We start from the raw sequence: 14,231 nt of genomic DNA, 5'->3' as shown, positions 1-14,231 counted from the left end.
CATCAGTTTTACCTAAATTCAGAAGTAACATGGTGCTCATGACAGAGAGCCGGGATCTAAATGCCCAGGGTTAGAAACCAGGGGCTGACCACATTACGACACAGCTAGATCAGCAAACACTTGGCAGCCTAGGAAAACCACATTTTAGGAGAACATTTCATTGTGTGGGGAAATGCAGAACTCAAGTAAAGCAAGTTATTAAACAGTATGTGCATCACGATTTAAAGTTTGTTTGGGAGCTCCTGCTATGACTTAGCGGATTAAGAACTCAACATAGTGTCCATGAGGATGCTGGTTCAATCCCTGGCCTTGCTCAGTGGGCTAAGGAGCCAACATTGCTGCAAACTGCGGCGTAGGTTGCAGATGTGGCTTGGATCCGGTGTTGCCATGGCTGTGGTATAGGCCTCAGCTGCAGCCCGATTCTACCCCAGCCCAGGAACTTCTATATGCCAAAGGTACGGCTGCAAAAAGAAAAAAAAGCTTTGTTTGGTTTTTTTTGGCCATGCCTGTGGCATGTGGAAATTCCCAGGCCAGGAATCAAAACTGCACCACATCAGTGAGCTGAGCCACAACAGTGACAACAATGGATCCTTAACCACTAAGCAACTAGGGAACTCCCAAAGTTTGTTTTTAAAAAGCACATACATGTACAGGAAAAATCCTGGAAGAATATAGACCAAAAATGAACAGTATTTATTTCTGGTAGTTAGGATTATATTTTTAAAAAGTGTTTTTCCTTATTCTTTATTATATTATTCCAAATAATCACCAAAAAAATTATTATATTCATGATAAATCAGTCCAATATCTATAAAAATAAAGATAACTCCCACCAAAAAGCCTGTTTGAAAGCTTACAAGAATTTAAAAATGACTCGGATTGTTTTCAGGATGCCCACAACAGAAGCTGGCTATGTGGGTTGGGGTCTGTGGTTATGAGACTTATGACAAAGGCCCACACAGGATGCTTTTTTTTCCTGCTTGTTTTCAGTTTGTTTTCTTTCAACTTAGAATTTGTTGGTTGATAGTAATGCGTTGAAATTAGGACTTAAGAAAAAGCTATTGTTTAAAATATGTAAATCGCCAAGCTTTCAAGGGCTAAGAGGCAACACCTTATTATCACCAAGTTAGTGGGGAAAGAATCTATAAGGTAGTGTGTGTGTGTGGGGGGGGGGGGTGTGCGTGTGTGTATACACACACATATACATATATATACTTATATATCTGTGTATATACAATATACATAAACAATAAGGCAGTATTATATATACATATATGTGTATGTATACATATATAGACATACAAACACACTCACAGACATATGTGTGTATATAAATACATGTATGTTGCATTGCTTATCTCAAACTATCTATACCCAGAGAAGCAACCTGACTTCTAATGACTCGCTGAGATTACAGCAATGAAGCTCTTAACAATTTTATAGTATTATCTCCAAAATGTCTATAATAATTTATAATCATAATTTAAAGTTTGAGACAATCCAAGTGAAAAGTGAATACGGTAAATTGTTTTGACACAGGCCAGGACCTGGGAACTGGGACCTGGGACCCTTTGCTGCAGTGGCTGCAATGCTTGCACAAACATCTTCTCCAGGAGCAAAATACAGAGAAACCATAAGGGACGAAAAACAACTGTGTACCTGAGCAGTTGGGGAAAATTATAGGCAAGAAGATAACTGCCACTTCTGAAGAGCGCAGAGCAAAAATAGGTTGTGGGAAGCGAAAGCAGGGAACTGCACACGCCCCCTGCACACAGCACCCCCAAAGGGGTGGGCAGACCACCTAAGCCACACCTCCTGGCAGGACCCCCAATCCCGCCCCTACCCTCACTCACCCCATGTGAGGAACCAGCTCACAGAGGCCCCTGCGAGCAGGTGAACAAGGGAAACTGCTGCTTGTTTTGGCTTACCCTTGCTGCAGCAGGGGCCCCAGTAAAGCCTTGCCTGAATTCTCCTACCTGGCCTCTTATCAATTTCCATTGATTAAGGCAGCCAAGATCCCTGGACGGTAAAATAACAATTACACTCTTAGGACTGTTATTATCCACGCCACAGGTTGTGGGCAAGCCTGGTTCACCACCTGTTTGGATATAACTTGTGAGCTAATAATGGTTTTTACATTTTTAAGTGGTTGGGAAAAATCAAAAGAAAAATAATATTTCATGAAGTGTGAAAATATTTTGAAATCCGAAGTTCAGTGTGCACAAAGTTTTGCTGGAAAACTGCCACATGTGTTCGTTAACGTCTCGTCCAGGGTTGCTCTGGCACTAAAACAGCTTCTTAGAAGAACCTGTAGCAGAGACCATAGGCAAGCAAACTCTAAAATATTTACGAACTGATCCTTTACAGAAAAAAAGTGTTTTCAAGGTGGTTCTGCATAGTCTTTGTATTTCCTCTCATCAGACTCTAGATGGCAGACAAGATCCTTAAGTCAAGAGGGGGGCCTGTGTAGGGAGCAACTACTGCCCTATAGAAGATATTGCCAATTAAACCATCCCCTAAAAGTCAGCCCTTCCAACAGTACAAACACTTTTCTAGATGTGTTCAATAAACCAAATATGAAAAGTATAGAAGAAACCAAAAGGTTCATTTGGTCTAGAACTAATGTCTGCACTGAAATTCTGCATTTATTTATTCCCACCTAAAATAAATATTATGTAAATCTGCACCATTAAAGGGGCCTCTTGATTGTCTCCCAGCTTTGCTGAGGGACAACTGACATGTGAACTTATAATATATTCACAGACTATGCTGATTTGATATACAAATACATCGTGAAATGATTTCCTCAATTAAGTGAACACATCCGTCACCTCACAGAGTTGCTTTTTTGTTTGTGTTTTGGTAAGAAGGTTTAAGATCTACTCTCTTGGCAAATGGCAAGCATGCAGCAGTAAAATGTTATTAACTGCAGTGACCCTGGTGCACACTGGATGTACTGTAGATCCTCAGAACTTACTAATTTTATACCTGAAAGTTTGTACCTTTTACTCACCCCGTCCTATCGTCCTCATCCCCAGCTCTCGGCAAGCACCCCTCTGCTCTCTATTTCTGGAAGTTTGACTTTCTGTTTAGACTCTGCATATAGGTGAGATCACATGGCATTTGACTTTCTCTGTCTGACTTTTTTCACTTAGTATAATGCCTTCCAGGTCCACCCATGTTGTTGCAAATGGCAGGATTTCCTTTTTCTGGCTGAATAACATTTCATATATATTTATACTGCACTTTCTTCTTCTTTGGGGCTAAACCAGTCGGAAGTCTCAGACATCATGACACCTCACCTCTAAAGAATTCACCATGTATCTCCTAAAATAACAACATTTTCCTGTATATCCACATAAATCACGCACCTCAGAATTATCAGGCATTCTATGCTATTGGCTGACGACCAGTGAATATTGAAATTTCCCCATGTAACCTCAAAATGCCTTGTAGAGATTTGTTGCTGAACCAGGGTACAACTCAGAGTCAGGTGTGTCATATGTCTGCGAGGTCTGCTCCCTTCTCCTTTAAGCCAGAACAGACCCTGGCCCCTTCCCCCCACACACACTTCTGATTCAGGATGCTGACTTTTGAGAGACCAAATCGTTTCTCCCCAGAATCCACTTTCAGGACTTTGATAACTGCTCTCCTGTGGAGTCGCTGACATCACATTTCTATCCTTTATATTTTCCATGAATTGAAGGTTAGGCCTAAAGGCTTAACAATATGAGGCGGTCTTCCTCACACTGCATCAAGCCTAGACATCATGGCTGCAAACAGCCTTTGTTCCAGCAACCTCTTTGCAACTGGATTTAAATATTTCATTTAAGAACTGGTAAACGCTCAGTTGCTAATTCTAGCATGCCTTTCCCTTTCATTAGCTAGTGTCTTCCTGCAAAGAGGTGTTTTTCCCTCATTAACTGAGAATGGCCTAGAGTTCCTTCTAAAAAGTCAAAGAAAATGCTGGGTTTTTTACCTTGAATTTCCATCTTCACAGTAGGAAGTTGGGAAAATAGTCATCACTGGTGGAAGCAAATTAGACCGCTCACACACACACATACACACACACACACACACATATATATCATGGACTCATGCATTTTTACTTGCATACTTTTATAACCACTTAGTTATTTTTGACACCTGGCAGCTCATGGATTCTCTGACTGAACCGTAAACGTCTGGCCATGTCTCACCTTGCATAGTAGTCGTCTGGGGGAACCGCTTCTTGGAAGAACTGAAACTGGTACAGGTAGAGTCCAATCAGGTGTCCTGCCGTGAAAATTGCCAGCAGGACACAGAGACAGCTGAACAGCAAGGGGTCGAACGTTCGGCACCAGGACCACCAGGTGCACAGACCCAAAAACACAAAGAAGTAGACGGAGGAGGTCAGAGATGGCAGCATCATTCCTAAGGAAAGAGAAACCCCGTGGTGAGACCCTGCGGGGAAGGGAACCTGTGCCACGCAGTGAATGTCACTGCGGGAGATGGGGTGGATTTTAGGAAAAATTAATCACCTTTTACTTATAAAATCAGAATTAATGCTATTCTTACTAAATTAATAAAAAGCTTAAAAAAAAAGAACAAGTGAGCTTAAAATTTTGATGGGTATTGAAAGTTGATTTCTGGAGAAGATTCAGAGAAGAAAAATCCTTGTATAAGCCACATGTTGTTCTGACACAGTTTAATCCACTATTAAAATCGATGTAAGCCTTTTCTACCGTGAGAGCATAGAATTGTGGTACCTTAATAATAAAACGGGTGTATTTTTAACCTCTCATTCTACCCTCATATGAATTTAAGCTGTAACAGCAATAAAATAAAACAATTCCCCCAAAGATTGCAAATTGATGCTGTCACCCCCCCCCAAAAAAGAAAGTCACCCATAAGTGAAATTTGTAAATATGGGGAAAAATCCAGATGCCGAAGAAATTCTGCCCGTGGCATTTGAGCCCTGTAAAACCCACTTTTTATACCAGGAGAAATTAGCTTATTTACTTGACTGTTTCCATCTTTCTACTTCTCCCTCAAATTTTTAGGAATACGTGTAGGTCCCACTCCAAATTTCCCCAAATATCAATTTTTAAAAATAATGACTGACTCTGTTTGTTAACTAGGATTTACAGTATTACATCCTGTGGCAGTTAAAGATTTACTCGACATTTGCCCTGCTGGACGAAATCTGATTTGCACTATCACTGAAAGGGGAAGTAAAGAATGAGGTCATTCCTTCATAGGCATTTAAAAACTTTGGGGGGGGGGAAGCATTTGGAAATGACTTCTCATTAAAATGCAGAGTTACATTTCTTGAGAAATTCTGATGTCTTTTCCAGTTTTACATTTTCCGATATAAAAGGGGGAATTTGTTTTGTCCTGTGACACTTTAAGGGAGCAGGATGGAATAAAGTTCACGGTAGCTGTGGAGCAAGGAGGACGGAGGGAACGTTATGACGGAACAAGCCACCCACAGCCAACAGCAGGAGGAAGCCGGTGTGTGTGTGCTGGAAGGTTACCCTTTACCGTGGGAAGAAAAAAATAGTCTATCCTGGAGAGTTACATTAAGATTACTAATGACTCGGGAGTTCCCGTCGTGGCTCAGTGGCTAGGAACCATGAGGTTGCAAGTTCGATCCCTGGCCTTGCTCAGTGGTTTGAGGATCTGGCATTGCCGTGAGCTGTGGTGTAGGTTGCAGACGTGGCTCAGATCCCACATTGCTGTGGCTCTGGCATAGGCCGGTGGCTACAGCTCTGATTTGACCCCCAGCCTGGGAACCTCCATATGCCGTAAGAGCGGCCCTAGAAATGGCAAAAAGACCAAAAAAAAAAAAAAAGAAAAAAGAAAAGAAAAAGATTACTAATGACAGTGTAAACGGACACACTTTCAGCAAGCGCGTGTGCAGCTCTGGACAGGTACATGAAAGCTGTCCCTTGTCGCAGATCACTATGCATAGACTGTCCTGATAGACACACAGCAAATGATGTTACTTAACAGCTATGAGGCAAGACTGCTTTACAGAAGTTAACAGAAGCCATCTAAAAATATAAAACCTAGCACTGGACAGGAAGAACTCTGTGTGTGTGTGTGTGTGTGTGTGTGTGTGTGTGGTTCGTACAGTGGCCAGTTTTACAACAGCTAGTTATCATTTCGGTGCCACTGAGTAGAACTGTTTCCTTGTTTTCTCTGTAATGGTCCTTTCATGACTCGCCAAGCCTCCCTGTGCTCTCCTGGAGCTGGCGGCTCTCACCTGATGAACCCAGTAAAATTGTCACCACAACCTTCCCCGCGGTGGTTATCATGTTGCCGATAAACTCTTTCAGCTTGGAGGCTACGGAGGCCAGCCTGCGGAAGAGCTTTAATTTTGTGCTTTCTTCCAAGCGGCCGTCAACACCATCTCCTTCATCTAAATCCTCTTCATAGACCAGAGCCTCTTCTGAGTCGATTTTTTCTCCTCCAGCCTAAATAAATGAAAAACAGAAAACACTGCAGTCCAGGACGCTGCCTGTCCACCCAGCAGATTATATATGGTTTGTAATTTACGGGCTAGTCACTGGGGTGAATTTCACAGATCAGGGAAAAATGCAGACAACCACTCAACCACGTAACCCCTCAGGTCCCCAGGGGTCCCCGTGTGAGCCCAGGGAACTTTGATCTTCCCTGAAGTACACAGGAAGCACCGCTAATCATAGGGCCCCTGATGGCAGGTCATCTTACCTACACGAGTTCATTTTAACAGGCAGAAGAAGAACCCGGCTGAAACATCTATGAATAACCTTGGCTGTCAGCAACCTGGGTTTGGTTCCTTCAAATTACGGAGTTTGCCATTGAGGTGATGGGAAGAGTTCACGAACGTGTCCATGGCTTAAACGGAAAGGATGGGCCAAACTGGGCTTAGGAAATCCCTTTTCTTTCTGGAGTTTATCTTTGTTCACTATTTTAGTATTTCCTGCCTGTGGGAGGATGAGTGGCCCCCGCTACTTGGCTAAATAAACAGTAGCTTCCTATCTCATCCTTTTAGAGGATCATGCGCTGGGCCAATCTCAGGCCATTCAGGACCATCGCTAGAGATTCAGGGAGGAAATACCTGTGCAGCACATCCGTGGACTTCCACAGATTATTTTAAACTGGCTGTACTATGGCGGGGCTTTGTTTTGTTTTTAAAGAATGCACAAGACTTTTTGAGCTAATCAGAATCCCTCCCTGGAAGGGTTAGGATTTTTTTAAAGGAATTACAAATATAAACTATCACCTGAAGACAAAAGGAGCCTGTTTGAGATGCATGAAACTTTGTTTGCATTCACCCCTAGGCTGACAGGTTTCATGTTGAAAAGACAGCAGCTATCTGCAGAGCCAGAAGGGCCCGCAGGCCCCCTGTTCAGAATCCATTCAAGGCTTAGAGAGTAGGGACTGGCTGCTCTGTGTTTCCATTTTGAAGGTTCTTATTTTAAAAAAAATGTATTTACAATTTTGAAAAGTTTTCATACATGTGATTTCCCATAATCTCACAATAACCCTTTATCTCCCCTGCCTCTTCCTTGCCCCTCCCCCTTTCCACCTCCCCACTGGTAACCACTAGCTTGTTTTCTCTGTGAGTCTTCTTTTTGTTTTATTCATTGGTTTGTTGTATTTTTTCGATTCCACAAGTAAGTGATATTACATGATATTTGTCTTTATCTGACTTCACTTAATCTGCTAATCTCTAGGTCCATCCTTGTTGCTACAAATGGTATTTCATGGCTGAGTAATATTCCAGTGTATATATGGACCGTGTCTTCCTTATCCATTCATCTGTCAATGGACATTTAGGTTGTTTCCATGTCTTGGCTACTATGAATAGTGCTCCTATAAACATTGGGGTGCATGTATCTTTTCCAATTAGTGTTTTTGTTTATATACGTACAATACAGACACAGACACACAGGCACATACAAATACAGGGATTAAACCATGGCCTACTCAAGTTCAAAGTGGGTTTCGGATCCTGTTGTGTTCCACTGAAGCACATGTGTACTTTTTCTTGGAGGAAAAAGAATGTTTCAGGCTTATTAATTAAGATCTTTCTGGGTGTTCGGGGCCTGGTATGCTCCATTGTCTCCAGTAGGAGCTGCGGCAGCACACGTCAACAAGCCAAAAGTTTACAACTAAATATCTCACAGTAATTAGGGCTATTAAGAGAACTGAAATAGGGTGATGGGATTGTGAGAGACAGGGCAGCTATTTTCAATTCTGAGGTCGGGGAGGGCCTCTCTGAGGAGGTGACATTTAAGCTGGGATCTGAATGTCACAGAGTAATCAGCCATGTGAAAATTCTAGGCCAGAGCCTTCAAAGCCCTGGAAGGGCTGGTCAAGCCTCCGGGGTGCATTCAGAAAGAAGGCACATGTCCCCTGGCCCACTTCCTCCTCCATCTCAGCAGCTGACTCCACTGGGTCTCACCTTGCAGAGAAGAGGGCTGAGCTCTGGCCGTGCCTCAACCCACCACCTGCAGCCCATTTGTGCGCAGACAGCTACCACCCTCCCCTGCCCTGTAACACCCTGTCTCATCTCAGAAAAACACACTGCTTCCAACCCACACGTGGGAGCTTCAAAGTGAATCTAAGAGCTGGCTGCATGCATGGTGACACTTCCTCAACACTCGAACCCACTCTCACAGGACTGTGATCGCAGCCACTTCACCCAGAGAAGGGGACTCTAGTGGTTGCAGGAGGATGGGCAGGGGGCTGTTCTGGTGCAGGATGGGGTGGGGGCTGAAGAGGGCTTGCATCTCAGCAGGATGTCAGCAGGGGAGATTTCACAGGGAGGAAGGAGGGATGAGGGAGAATTGGGGGTGGGGGCTCCCGCATCAGTGGTATCTTGGTTGGTGGGACCAGGACACCCAGAAGTGGGGCAGGCTGCAGGAGCCAGTTATGAGATGGGCTGTCCTGGGGCATCGAGTGTAGGAGGCTGGAGTGTGGAAACAGGTGGCAACTGGAGTGGTCTACCTGAGGTTCACTGCCAAAGTCAGGGGTCTGGTGAGGTGACCTGGAGAGAACACAAAGGCACCACACCTGGGACCAGTCTATCTCTCCAGCCTTACCATCATCTCTTTGCCTAGAAACACCACATGCTCATCGCACTTTGCCTGGAAAATACCTGGGGAACCTGGACTCCACAGCCTCTTTGCCTTGGGATGTGCAGTGCCTACCCAGGGGAACCCTCCCTAGCGTCTAAGGCTCCCAGGCCTGCCTTCCTCCAGCTTCTCCATCTCCCAAAGCCCAGTTGCTATGGGCACCAATCCAGTGAAGCCGTTGCTATGGCACCCACACCTCCACCCACATGGGGCATCTGGTACCTAATGTCCCGCACAACAGGTGGGTGACATGAAAAATCCCTCTCTGAGGAAGAAGGCTTGTCCAAAACTTTCAGCCCCCAAATTTGTGAAAGGAGACAGAGAGAGAGAACACAGCTAGAGTCGCCAGGGCCCAGTCAGAAACAGACTCCTAACCTTTACAATAAATGACTTATTACTCAATTATGGAATTGCTACGGATGTAGATTAAATCAGATAGAAATTTCTGGTCGAGAACTTTCATGAGGTTAGACGAATGCATTTCCCTGACCTCTTTTGGGTGGAACTGGAGGCCCCCGTGATTTTTATAAACATACCTCTGTACTTGAGGTTTTCAGCATTTCTCTACCGGAATCCCTGGGGCCCTCAATTGGAAACACTTTCTAAACCTTCAAGCTGAGAGTGAGCCCAAAGGGAGCCCGTACCGTGCAGGCTGGGCCAGAACTGCCATTAGTCACAGCAGGCTGGCTGGGTAACAGGCTGGCTTTCTCCCCAAAACAATCAATCTGGTGACGTGTAAACACTGACACTTTGGAAAAGACCCAGCTCAAGCCAAAGTCTTTACCAGCAAGCAGCCTGGGTTGCTGGCGCTGTCATCTGTCCCCAGACTGGAGCCCAACTTGATTCTGGCCTTGGCCCTAGGAAGGGGTAGCTGTAAAGGAAGATTTAACCCCTGGTTCCTGAGCTATCTTAGAAATGAAAGACAAAGAGGCTCTTTACAGTTTAGAAAACCAAATACAGTCTCAGGTATCAGGATGGCCAGGTCAACGTCTACAACTTACTGGACAAAACCAAACTACTTTAAGTCATCTTCTTGAAAAGCCCCTGACTTTAAGAGGTGCCCAGGGTACTACGGTAGCATCTCATTTCCTGTGAAGATGGTCCGAGGGCTCCAGAATCAGCTGCATGTGAGGTGACTCTGTTCCCAAGCCTGGACGAGGGCCTCCAGGCAAAGCAGCCTGTGCACCTCATCCCACGACCGCCCCTTACTCCGCAGCCGCACTCCCCCACCACCCCAACACACACAGCACTGTCTGTTACTCCCACTCAACCCTGAACAACACCATCACCATAAATTACCTTTAGTAGAACCCAATATCCATTTTCCTCCTCCCCAAGCGCTAAAAGATTCAACCTGGGCTGGAATTAATCCCAAGGATCACCAGGGAATCCTCAGGGGGACAGATTCCTAGCCACCACCACCCCCATCACGCTTCCTGCATCAGAAATTCTGGGAGTGGATCCCAGGACTCTGATTAAAGGGCTGCCCTCTGTGATGCGCAGGCAGCCAGCCCAGAAGCCACACCCCAGCTGACACGTGCAGCCAGGGGTCAACCAACTCTACATCCAGCTGACCAGGCAAAATTGGAAATGTTCTGTTTGAATCATATCCTGAGTCGACTCCCTTAATTGGAAACTACATTAGAGGAATTCATCTGTGGAATCGCCTAAAGGTTTCAGTCAACCTTAGCTGTTAGACCAGAGCTTCTCCAGCAGTGCCATCCATTTCCCTCTTCCTCGTGGTTCAAACCACGCTTTGAGAAACCTTTTAATGGGAGGATATATGGGCAAGTCACAGAGGAGGAGTCAGAAGACCTGGTAGGCAAAGGAAGCATTTTTCCAAAATGTCATGAGTTGTTTATTCATTGTTTACTATTGAAAGTTAACAGTTTATCTTAACAGAGTGGTTTCATCTCAACAGAAGAGCCCGAGGAAGGAAGAGGCCATGATGTGACTCATCCCAGGAGAAGAACCAGTCACATCCTCAGTGTGCCCTGCAGGCCCACGGCCGGACAGAGGACAGGAGGCTTGCTGGCACGGGGTCATGTGTGCTGTGTAGGCCTAGCATGATAGCCCTGTGCAGACAAAGCAATTGTTTTATTCCGTTGCTACACTTGTTTTAGGATGATTCTTTTTCCAAACGTAGAAGAGCAGTTAAATCGCCCCATTTCACTTGCGAAAAGGAGTCTGTAGCTGTATGCTTTCAACCTCCTCTGACAGAGTAACAGAAGTTTAATAAGGGAAACTGAGTGAGCAGTGAGAACTTTAATAAAGGAACCCACTGGGTTAGCCAGGACTGCAGGTCTGAGGAGCTTGAATAACACAGTTGTCCCACCATCAAGCAATACCTATCCCCCAACCACCTCCCAGGGCTTTTGAGTGACAGGTTGGGGTGGGTCCTGCACCTGGGCCTCTACAAACTCCCAGGTCAAAGGCAGTTCAAGGTGGTGGTGTGGAAAGAGTCTGAAGGCACCTCCTCCTGTGGACACAGCAAACATGCAGCTACATCGAGATCAACCTGCCTGGAGAACTTGAACACGAGTTCAATACCTGCTCGGCAACCAAGGATCAAGGGCTGGGTCCAGACCCATGGAGCAGCAGAGAAACGCTCTTGTCCAAACTGCTGCACAACATGATCCCTTGATAGGGAGGGACTCAGCAGACAGGTGCCCCTCCTGGATGACCGATGCGTGGGGGCTGGGATCTAACCCAGAGAGAAGAGCCCCCAATATGCCTGGCTTAGAAAACCAAGGGGACTGGGGTCCAATGGTCCTAAAATGCTGGAGGAAACTAAACCCCCCTTTTAAAGCACTTACTATAGGGGGTCTCACTCAGAGAGCCAGTGAAATGACAGCAGCTTGACAAGTGCTAAGAGTCATTTGTTAATCCAAAGGCATCTGCTGGGGAAGGAGGGATGGTGAAAATGCTGCCCAGAGATGGAGGCGCCATTGTGCTCCCTACCTCACCTGCTGACATAGGTCGGTGAGCTTGGACACAGGACCTAGTGATCATGTAACTGCCCTGCCCCCTGTTGAAGCCAGGGAGCTCCAGGGGTTGCAGAGACCCCTGCTCCCTGGCAGGGGCAGCTGAGCTCAAGTGGTCTTGGCTCCTCCCACCCCTGCCCTAAAGATGATGCCCACACACAGACAGGGCACAATCCTTGGCTTTGTTGAAGCTGCAGGCACACAGTGAGGCCTGTCCCCACTGCCTTCCAAAAACAAGAGAGCTAGCCTGTATCCCACTTCTCCAGCTGCCTTACTGGAGCCAGCAGGAGCACAAAGGCCCCAGAGGGACACCCCTTGACTGCCTGGCTTGTTGGGTTGAAGACGCTGAGCTCTGTGAAACAGTAACAATCAGAGACAGCTCTTGTCAGGCCAGCCCCCAATCAGGGCACTGCACAGACAAGAAACACAACTATTTCTTGTGAAAAAGGCCCATTCATGGAGCCTGGAGCCTCAAGTTTCCATCACACCCAGAGGCTAAGGAGGGCTCCCAGGGAAAGTAAGAAGGGAGACAGCTCCCTTGCACCCCTCTGGCCTCACCACAGCTCCATGAAACTCTCTAGAAAGAAGGTTATGCAACAGTCTCCCAGAGGATGTCTCCCAGAGGACACCTCCCAATCTTCACATCTGGAAAGTGGCAGGGATCACAACTGTGACTCCATGGGACTATATATCTATGTACTTTAAAAACTAGGTGTCATGATACTCTTCCCCTTGGAACACAGATAGGTCCAGGCACATCCTCAACAGGGCCAGATCAAGAATAAATCAAGTGGTATAGACAACTACAAAGATTTGAAAGACAGCCAAGAACTAAGACAGTGTTGAATGAGAAGATTCATAACCTACACAAAGCCAATCTTTCAAGACTGAGAGAGGCAGTAGTTTTGCCTAATACACAGAAGCAAACAGAGAGTCACCAAAATGAAGAATGGGTTCCAAACAAAAAAGCAAGACAAAACCTCAGAAAAAGACCTTAATGATATGGAGATAGTAATCTACCTGATAAAGAATTCAAAGTAATAGTCATAAAGATGCTCCCTGACCTTGGGAGAAGAATGGATAAACACAGAGAGAACCTCAACAAAGATTTTGGTTGTATATATAAAAAAATAAACAATCAGTTCTGAAGAATACAATAATTGAAATGAAAAATACATGAGAAGGAATCAAAACAAAATTAGATGATAGAGAAGAACAGATCAGCAATCTGGAAGACAAGGTAGGGAAATCACCTGATCAGAAGAGCAAAAAGAATTTTTAAAAATGAGGATAGTTTAAGGGACCCTGGGACAACAGTAAATGTATTAACATTTGCATTATAGGGGTCCCAGAAGGAGAGGAGAGAGAGAAAGGGGCAGAAAAATTATTTGAAGAAATAAAGGCTGAAAACTTTCCAAACCTGGAAAGGAAGCAAACCCCCAGGTCTAGAAAGTGCAGACTCCCAGACAAGATGAATCCAACAAGATCCACACCAAGACACATTCCAATTAAAATGTCAAAATTAAAGACAAAGAGAGAATTTTAAAGGCAGCAAGAGAAAAATGACTAGTTATATATAAGAGAATCTCCATAATATTATCCGTAAATTTTTTGGCAGAAATTTTGCAGAAGCAGCATGATATATATTCAAAGTGCTGAAAGTAAAAAACTTACAACCAAGATTACTCTGTCTAGTAAGGTTGTCACTCAGGAGTGGAAGTCAGAGAGAGAGTTAAATTTAACTGGTTCCCATGAGGGAAAACAGATGGTTCAGGGGCAGTCATAATCTCTGTAACCAAAGACACACTGAGCGATGGATGACTGTGCCTGCATGCTTGTAAACCAGGGTCTGGAAAATGTAAAGCAAGTGACTCTGGACTAGATCCCAGGTGGGAACTGAGAAGATGCCTAATTAGAAGGTGATGAAAAGAGATTTCTTTCATTCTTTGTTTCTTGTTATAAAAAAAATAAAAACCAAAACACTAACTTGACCCTCAGAGCTGAAGCTTGAAGAACAGCCCAGCTGACCATTTTCTGTGCTGACCACCACAGTAGCCTAATGGATGTTAGGTATTAGAAGGGAAGGTACAGATTTGAGGTTCAGGAGGAATTTCCACATAACATCAGCGGGACCTACATG

At 45.0% G+C, this 14,231-nt stretch overlaps 1 protein-coding gene across 1 annotated transcript in view; it reads right to left on the bottom strand.

Annotated features, from left to right (window-relative positions):
• The window catches only part of PIEZO2 (piezo type mechanosensitive ion channel component 2), a 302,891-nt gene that overhangs the window by 121,049 nt on the left and 167,611 nt on the right, over positions 1–14,231 (bottom strand). Inside the window, exons 6-7 of the mRNA XM_047793685.1 lie at positions 6,248–6,458; positions 4,200–4,413 (exon numbers count right to left, since the gene is read on the bottom strand). Of these exons, the coding sequence (XP_047649641.1) occupies positions 4,200–4,413; positions 6,248–6,458 (425 nt within the window). The remainder of the gene's footprint in view (positions 1–4,199; positions 4,414–6,247; positions 6,459–14,231) is intronic.

Source organism: Phacochoerus africanus, chromosome 8, assembly GCF_016906955.1.
Source record: "Phacochoerus africanus isolate WHEZ1 chromosome 8, ROS_Pafr_v1, whole genome shotgun sequence".
NCBI classification, from domain to species: domain Eukaryota; kingdom Metazoa; phylum Chordata; class Mammalia; order Artiodactyla; family Suidae; genus Phacochoerus; species Phacochoerus africanus.
Note: the sequence above shows the minus strand (reverse complement) of the source record. Positions and strands in the feature narration are given on the sequence as shown.